The sequence below is a fragment of the Microtus ochrogaster genome, linkage group LG5 (genome assembly GCF_000317375.1).
Source record: "Microtus ochrogaster isolate Prairie Vole_2 linkage group LG5, MicOch1.0, whole genome shotgun sequence".
Classification (NCBI taxonomy): Eukaryota; Metazoa; Chordata; class Mammalia; order Rodentia; family Cricetidae; genus Microtus; species Microtus ochrogaster.
Genome location: NC_022031.1, coordinates 17325538 through 17334715, shown reverse-complemented (window position 1 = coordinate 17334715; position 9178 = coordinate 17325538). Strand labels below are relative to the sequence as shown.

Genomic DNA, 9178 nt, shown 5'->3' with positions numbered 1-9178 from the left:
CGCCTTCATATATTTTAATAAGTTTCCATACCACTCCTCCAATGCCCCTCAGTACTAGCTGTCCCTCCCTGCATTCCGTCCCTCAGTGCCATTCCCCTCCCCCTCTCAACCCGATCCTCCAGTTCCCATCTGCCCAACCCCACCCTCACTCCATCCATAAAATCTATTCCATGTCCCCCTCTCAGAGAGATTCATGTACCCCCTCCCCATACCTTTCTTTATACCTCACCTCTCTAGGTCTACAGATTGTAGATTGGTAATCATTTATTTAATGACTAATATCCACATATAAGCGAATATATACCATATTTATCTTTTCAGCTGTGGGTTACCTCATACAGGATGATTTTTTTTTTCTAATTCCATCCATTTGTATGAAAATTTCATGATGTCGTTTTTACAACTGAGTGACACTCCATTGTGTGAATGTACCACATTTTCTTTATCCGTTCTTCTGTTGAGGGACATCTAGACTGTTCACAGCTTCTGGCTATTCACGAATAGAGCAGCGGTAAACATAATTTAGCAGTGTCTCTGTGGTAGAATGAAGCGGTCTTTGGGTATAGGCTCGGGAGTGGGATAGCTGGATCTTGATGTAAATTGATTCCCGTCTTTCTAAGGAACCACACTATTGATTTCCATCGGGACTCTGCAAGTTTGCACTCCCACGAGTGGTGGAGGAGTGTTCCCCGTGCTCCACATCCTCACCAGCATGAGCTGTCACTGTGTCTTTGATCTTAGCTAATCTAACAAGTGTATGATGGAATCCTGGAGTCATTTTGATTTGCATTTCCCTGATGGCTAAGGATGTTGAACATTTCTTTAAGTTTGAAGTTGCTTGGTTAGAGTTGCACCAAGATATTTTATATTATTTAAGACTGTTGTGAAGAGTGTTGTTTCCCTGATTTCTCATAGTCTACCATTTGTATATAGAAGAACTACTCATTTTTTTTTTTTAGTTAATCTTGTATCCTGCCACATTACTGAAGGTGTTTATCAGATATGAGCCCCTGATATTTGCGCCGTGGACGCTGGTCCTCCGAAGAGCCAAGCTGGTGTTAAGAACCGCCAATTCTCTTGACTGCTGAGCTATTTTTGCAGCCTCATAATGTTATTTTTTAGTTTACTAATCGTGGTTTTTCCTGTTGTTTAAGGTTCCATGATGGAGTTTGAACATTACCTCAAGAGGTTTCATATTTTGGATTAGTTAATCGTCTTTACCCTCTGCTGGGGACTTAGAAACTTTGGATTCAGTTTCTGTGTCCTTCAAGACATTACATGCAGAGAGATTGTACCATGGACTGCAAGGAGAGCTGCCCAAGTGTGAGCATCCCCAGCTCTGATGAACACAGAGAGAAAAAGAAGAGGTTCACGGTAAGTGCGTAGCAGGAAGCTTAAGAGAGTCAGTACAGCAAATGTTTCCACCTCTGCCTGTGTTCTTCCTAACTAGGAATCCGCCTCCCTTTCTCCATGTGTCCAGGTTCTGCTTCTGTTGAATGGCTGTCCTCACAGATCCCTCTTTGGCTGTTGTAAGGAGGCTGCTTGTTTGTCCCCGCCGCCCAGAACCGAAACAATCACACAGAAACCGTATTTTTTAAATCACTGCATGGCCCATTAGTTCTAGTGTCTTATTGGCTAGCTGTTACATCGTAATTTAACCCATTTCTGTTAACCTATGTATGGCCATGAGGCTGTGGCTTACCAGGTAAAGTTCCGGAATCTGTGTCCAGCGGGGCTACATGGCTTCTCTTTACTCCGCCCTTCCTCCCAGCATTCTCTTTAGTTTTCCCCACCTAGCTCTTTCTGTCCTACTCTGCTATAGGCTCAGAGCAGTCCTTTATTAACCAGTGGTATTCACAGCATACAGAGGGGAACCCCACATCATTTGGCTACTGTAACAGTAATTGTCTTTTTTAGTGCAAATTTTTGCCTATTTACCATCTCTTTGAGGAATTTTATGAGGCTTGTATGCTCTCTCATCAGATGTTTGTATACAGACACTATCTGTGTACTGTTAGTTTGTACACACTGTTGAGTGCTGTAGACTCCTGAAGTCCTTGAGTCCATGGTAAGGACTACTGTCTTGAAATTTCCATAGTGTCTCATGGTATTTTATTACTTTCTGCCACATTTTAAAATGTTTCCTTTTTCTTCTTTTCTCACCTTAAAGGTAAAAACCTTCCTGATTTTGTTTTTTGTGCCACAATATTTGCTGGAGGGAGGGTTTTATAAGCAATAGACACAATGAGTTTGTGCTAGTAGCGTTATCAGTGACTATTACTGGAACCTTGAAATCCTTTGTTTATTTGTGTGTGTGTGTGTGTGTGTGTGTGTGTGTATGTGTGTGTAGCATATGTGCACATATGGGTTCATAGAGGACCCCCAACCCTAACCTTAAAGTAGTCAGGGCTCTCCTTGAACCTGGGTCTCTTGTTTTCTTAGTTACTAAATCTCTACCTTCCCTCAGAGATCGATTTACAGATGTGTACAGATCACAGCCTGTTACTTAGTTCTAGGATACAAACTCATTTGCACAAGTAGTCTTTTAAAAAATAGTTTTCATTTTCTTTATGTATGAATATATAATATTTATTCAGATAGATAGATAGATAGATAGATAGATAGATAGATAGATAGATAGATAGATGCATATATGTCTGTGTACTGACTGTTTAGTGCCCTCAGAGGCCAGAAAAAGGATCCCCCAGAACTGGAGTTTACAGATGGTTATGCGCTGTCATGTGGGTGCTAGGATCCAAGTCTGGGTCCTCTAGAATGCCCCCATGCTGAGCCATCTCTCCAGCCCTACAACAGGTCACCATGACCTCTGAACCACCCCTCCAGCTGAGAGCAGATGTGTCCTATTAGTATTGCGAGACACACTATCGTGTTTAGTCCCAGTGCTCCAGACAGGATCGTTAGAGCTTTCCTGCCCTTCTGTCTCTGATCTGGTCTTTGCTGAAAGTCCCAGGCTGCTGTGCAGTATGAAGACATTTGCTGGACTTCAGCTCTGTTCTCTACTTACTTCCACCCAGGTGAGAATGCCCAGGCTGTCTTACTCTGTCATCCTGCTTGAGCATACAGCCTTACCGCGGTCTGCATTTTGGTTTATAGGAGGAAGGGTGTCCATTTTCAGGGTATTTGTTGAATAAAGGTCTCTGGCTTCCTTGTCATCCCTGCACATCTGTAATGTTCCAGCTGTCAATTGCATTCTAGGAAATAGCTGTGGCTGATGTGATATAGCCTGAACTTCTTTTTTGTTTGTTTGTTTGTTTGTTTGTTTTTCGAGACAGGGTTTCTCTGTGCAGCCTGGACTTCTAACTGGTGTTTTAGCTGGCCTCTGCCATTGCGGGGTGATGAGAATATCTTCTGTTGGTGTGACGAGGGTCTCATGGGGCACTCAGCTAACACCTTTGTTCTCAGTATTGCTCATCAGACAGACCCCTTTTGGGGCCGTCCCTCGTCTGTAACGAGTACGTCACTGGATCCTTGCCATTGAGCCCTGTGACAAGTGACTTTCAGCTCAAATCCATGTTCACATGGGAGTTGAGAAGAGCTGAAATCCTAAGCTAACTGCTCCAGCTACTATTTTCTGCCTTATTAATTTGCAGACGTAACCCCAAATGGTAGCTCTTTCTCAAGGTCCTAGATGTGGTCACTGGCTTTATTCTGCCCTCCTAAACAAACACACCTCCTGCGTTGATACAGAGAGGTTGGAGTGTATAGCTGACTGTTTGTCTCCCCTTAGCCTCTCGGTTGCAAAGTGCGTTTATCTGTAAGAATGTGTGAGAATGTGTGTTTTAACAACAGTATCTTAAACAGTACATGCTTATTAATACATTTATATAAGTGTATTTTTTAGCAGTGCTACCTTGAAGGTCAGCAAGGACTTCTCTATCTTGGATAAAATGTGGTGTGTATGCCATATATCCCTTCCTTTTCTCCTTGTTCTTACCTTTGGGCCATTTTGTCCTTCCGGAACTTTGCCTCCCATCAAGTCTGGCAGACGTTCCTTCTGTGTGGACGGTGGATTAAGTTAGGTGTCCTTTGCTCTTTTCAGGGAGAGAGGCTTCCACACAGTCTGTGAAAGTCAGGAAGCCTCTGCCAGGGCCTGGTATTTCTGTGCTGTGCCCTGGTTTCAGAGTTCCTGTGAAAGTCATCTTGTTCATTTACTTCAGTCAGACGCCCAAGTGTTTCCCCATTGGAGGCTTTGTGTGTATGTAACCACTTAAAATACAAAATAGCACCTCCACACTCCACGCTGCTCTCGTTTGCTGTCCTACTTACCTTACCTAATACGCAAGTAGCCGTTATCAGCACTTACTTAATATATTTTGTCTTATTCTGAATGCCTTGCCTGCTGAAATGCAAGGTCATTTGAGGAAGGACTTCCTTCCTTCCTTGTTTCATGAGACCTTAAAATTGAGTTAGTGTAGGTTTAATGAGAATTACCTGGCTGGAGAGACGGCTCAGAGGTTACGAGTACTGGTGGCTCTTCCATAGGACCTGGGTTCAACTCCCAGCACCAGTGTGGTGGCTCACAAGCATCTTCAACTCCAGTTCTGGAAGATCCAGAACCTTTTATGGTGCACAGATATATTTGCAGGCACTCTTACACATAAAATAAAAAATTTTAAGAATCTTAGAAAAAAATTTTTTTGATTTAAAAATTTCTTTTGGTTTTGCCCATTCATTTTATTGTTGTTGTTAAAACTTATTTAATGGCGTGTGTGTGTGTTTGTGTGTGTGTGTGTGTGTGGTTTGCTCCAGAGACTCTGTCCTGAACCCAGACTTGGCTGTGGTCTTGGCTGTAGTTGGGTATCCAAGGGAGACAGCCCTCCTCCCTCTTCTGTATCTTCACCAGGAAATCAGTACGAGGGCCTTAAAATGCCCAGTCACATAGACCAGGGTCTGTTCTCTGTGTTAGGGCTGCTTCCATATCTCCTAATTAGGAGACTCGACGGCCTGGTGCTTGGCCGATTCTCTTCTTTATTGCTGACACAAACTCAGTAGTTTTGCATAGTTTTACCTGTAAAGGGATGTCCATGATTATTTTCTGAAAATAACAAAATTTTCCTAACATCTGAAGTGTGTTTACACCATGAACTAACAGTTGACTCTAAACCAGCCCTCTGACTGCTCAATAGTTGCAGCTCCAGGGCCTGAGCCATGTTGTCCTTCATCTGAATAACACATGCCTTGCCGGGCGACTGGTACCAGGGTTTTGCCTTGCCTCCCATCATCCTTCATTGCTTCTCTCATAGAAAGATACAGCTTTAATATGGCTTTATAGCCAAGGGCCCTGTTAATGTGGCCACTTATATGGTATATCACAGAATAACAGAACTATGTCTTCCACAGAGTATTATTTAGTATGGACGTGTAGATGCGAATTACCTACCTTTTGTGGAATGGATGATTTGTATGCATCTGTGTGGTTGTCTGGGATGAACCTGCTTTTCTCTGACACTAAGAGACTGTGGACACAGGTGTAGGAAATCACCTGAAGCAAGACAAGTCTAGTTATCACTATAAAAAATGGGTTTATAACCCAAGTCCTTCACCAGAAACTCTGTCTTCATATACGTTAGTTATTGTTATCTTCTTGTTAGAAATGGTAGCATCTTTGGGTTCTCCAACTCTTTCCTCACAATTCATTGTAGAATGTGAACTTGTGTCTTTGGACTGAACTGTGAAAGTTAATTCTGTACCTGCTGCTGATTTAATGCCAGGTCTGATATATAGTGGGAGGAAATGATATGGATTGTAGTCAAAGTTGTGCAGTGTTTTGATTACGTAAATCAACTTTTTGACTGACATTTTCTCACATCTAGTAGGGGTTATAATTCTGCTTGCTTCATAGGATTGTTGCTCATGATTAAACGAGGCTGTATATGAAGGCATCAGACACATTTGTACAATGGCGTTAGGAAAATGTAAGGATACGATTTTTATTTGAAAACTAGTGTGTCAAAGATGGTCTGGAGGAAAAGAATTAGTAGTAAGTGTTTATGAATGGTCAGGGGTTGCTTTTGAAAACACTTAACATTTCAAGGCCTAGTAAGCTGGTAAGTATGAAAATGCAATCAGTTAGTTCTGTAGTTCTTTATTCTTAGGAAAGAGAATATGAGGCAAGAGTGGCAGAGCGTTAGAATTCAGGTAGCTCTGATAGGGAGCACATTCATATAGCCATGGTTATTGTGAAAATAACAGAACTTTCATGACAGGTCAGTGCCATGTTTTACTGGAGCTACATAGTCAAGTGCTCCTTTCTTGCCTTATTTGTAATGAGGTCTTCAGGATGGAACACCTTTTAGATTATAGTTTGCATTACTGTGTGTGTGTGTGTGTGTGTGTGTGTGTGTGTGTGTGTGTGGTTAAAGCTTGTTACAAAGGAGGCGTTACATAAAATGTAAAATGTGAATGCTAAATTATCCAAGAGTAAAGAGGAGCTAACATTGCTAGGACAACAGCAAGAGAAATGGACAAGATGAAACACGTGCTTCACTTGGCATGCTTTTTAATCTTGGATAATCATGCGAACAGAAGCCAGTTTTGCAAATATGAAGACAATTTTATGTATTTAAACAGCCAATGGTTTCTTTGCAGTTAAAATTTGTTAAATTGCATCATTTTCTTTTTCTTTCCACAGGTTTATAAAGTTCTAGTGTCAGTGGGCAGAAGCGAGTGGTTTGTCTTCAGGAGATATGCAGAGTTTGACAAACTTTACAATACTGTAAGAGACCACATTATTTATTCTTTCTTTGATTTCTTTTTGGTTTGTTTGTTTGTTTTTTGAGACAGAATTTCTCTGTATAACAACTCTGGCTATCCTGGAACTTGCTTTGTAGACCAGGTTGACCTCAGACTCAGAGATCCCCCTGCCTCTGCCTCCCAAATGCTGGCATTAAATGCAGGCGCCATCACCGCCTGAGTAACTACATTTCTGTTTAAAGCTAAACACCTGAGAAAAATCCCACACACTGAGAAATGTATTTGAATGAGCAAATCAAGACAACTTTCCAATCAAAAAAGGGAAAGGGATTCTTCAAAAGCATCTTAATTTATTGTCTTTATGTGAAATGTGGGAAGACAGACAGTTCTACATGAGCGGGGAGAGACGGAGGTGAGGAGCTCAAGGGCATTTCAGGGTCCCATGACACCAGGCGCCAGTACTTGTGTCAAGTAATATGGTATCCGTCGAGGCAGTTGCGTTCAGATCTTCAACTCTAAGCCTGAGATCTCAAAGGATCGGCCCACACTCCTCTTCTGTGTCCTTCTTAGAAGTCGTCAGTTCTGGGTTTCAAGTACTAACACAATTGAAATGAGTGTTGCCTTTCCAGCAGTCCATTGGAGTTTGAAGTCTAAGTAACTGAAGCCATTTTTATCCATAATCCAGCTATTAAATAGTTCACAGTCTGGCACCTGTAGTCACACGTGGTTTACAGCAAATGCAGTGAGACACCAAGGTCATTGACGGCATCAGAGCAGACTCTGCTGGTACCGACTCTGGTGGAAGATGCTGTCTCAGAAGTCTTAAGATGCTCGAGCCATGTCTCTTGAGTCCGTCACTGCAGAAGCCTGGGTTAGAACAGCTCCGAGTCCCAAGCTTTGGTTCAGTTAGGGAAGACAAACAAGTAAACAAAAAACAGTTGTGCCTTCAACTCCATGTGTAAGTTCTTAGCTCTCTCGTGCCATAAAAGGTACTGGTCTCCCAGTGTATATAATGAGTAGATTGCTAGGCATCTCTAGAAAATTCTCTTTATACTTGGAAAGGTAAATTTTCATTTCTTAACCCTATCTTCTGATCTTAATATGTAAATCTTGGGGCTAGGAAGATAACCCTTGCCCTTGCTGCTCTTGCAAAAGGGTCACAAACACCTGGAACTCCAGTGCCAGGGTTTTCATTGTCCTCTCTGGCCTCCAAGGGTACTGCACACACATTACATGCACACGTGCGCAGACACGAGTATAATTCGATAAAATATGTAAATCTCTAGGGTTTCATTTGTTAGATTTTTCAAAAATATGTTAGGGAAGTTAAGGTTGTCTCAGCTACAAAACAAACAGTTTCCCAAGTGGATTGAGAAGAATCACAGTGTCTCTCGGTTTTTTCTGAGTCTCACCTTATTTAGCATGTCACTGTATATGTCCTAAACAATACTCAAATGATACACTAATTGAAATTGAACTTAAAAAAACCAGTGTTCTACTCCTGCATTGCTGGTGGGAGTGTACGCTGCTACAGCCCCTTTGGATATCAGTATGGTGATTCCTCAGAAAATTAGGAAACAACCTTCCTCAAGACCCAGCAATACCACTTTTGGGTATATATCCAAAGGATGCTCAATCGTGCCACAAGAACATGTGCTCAACTATGTTCATAGCAGCGTGTCCCGTCTGTTTATGTGACCAGCTGATAAGTCTGCTAAGTGTCTTCCAGTTTATGTGTTTCTTGTGGGGGATACCATTTGTTTTTCCCTCTTTTGGTCTGGGATTTGCTGCCTATAGCATGCAATGATTAATACATTCTTTTATTCTTTGTTTTTCCTATTAATTGCCAGTTAGATTTGTACTTGGTATGCTTTTGGATTTCCTATTGCAAGCTTACAACTTGACTGCCCTTTGTTTAATTTATTTCTATATACAGTAAGTGCTCAGGATAGATAACAAATGGTTCCTCAATAAAAGTCAATTTTCCCCCAAACGAATTTGATAAACAAATGTATTAGATACTAATAAGGAGCAAGCTAGAGTTGAGAATATTGAAACCAAAATTAATTCCCTTTCTCTGGAAAGTGTTAATAATCTGTTGCTGTAGACCACAGAGAGCATATTTCTTCAGAGAAAAGGTGAGTAGCACCTGCAGAGCCTGGGTACCATTTTCCAATCTCAGTGCTTAACGAATATGATCTTCTTTAACTGCCCAACAAAATCTGGAAGGTGCTCGGTTAGCCTATCCCCATTTTACAAATGGGAAACAAGTCCCGACACAGACCTCTCCAAGGTCACATACTGAACAGTGACTGAACAGTTTCATGGGACAAAATAGGATGGTTAGTCAGTCTGTGGTGTTTTATTCATATATTTTAGTATTTTATATCATGGCATCATACTTAAAATATGTCTTATAAATTTTCCTTAAGATCATATTGTTGTTGAGGGAGCTGCAGGCTGC

At 41.5% G+C, this 9178-nt stretch overlaps 1 protein-coding gene across 1 annotated transcript in view; it reads left to right on the top strand.

The window, feature by feature from the left end:
- Positions 1-1154: 1154 nt before the first annotated feature.
- The window catches only part of LOC101986401 (serine/threonine-protein kinase Sgk3), a 48862-nt gene continuing 40838 nt past the window's right edge, over positions 1155-9178 (top strand). Inside the window, exons 1-2 of the mRNA XM_013351788.1 lie at positions 1155-1374; positions 6653-6736. Of these exons, the coding sequence (XP_013207242.1) occupies positions 1279-1374; positions 6653-6736 (180 nt within the window). The 5' untranslated portion in view covers positions 1155-1278. The remainder of the gene's footprint in view (positions 1375-6652; positions 6737-9178) is intronic.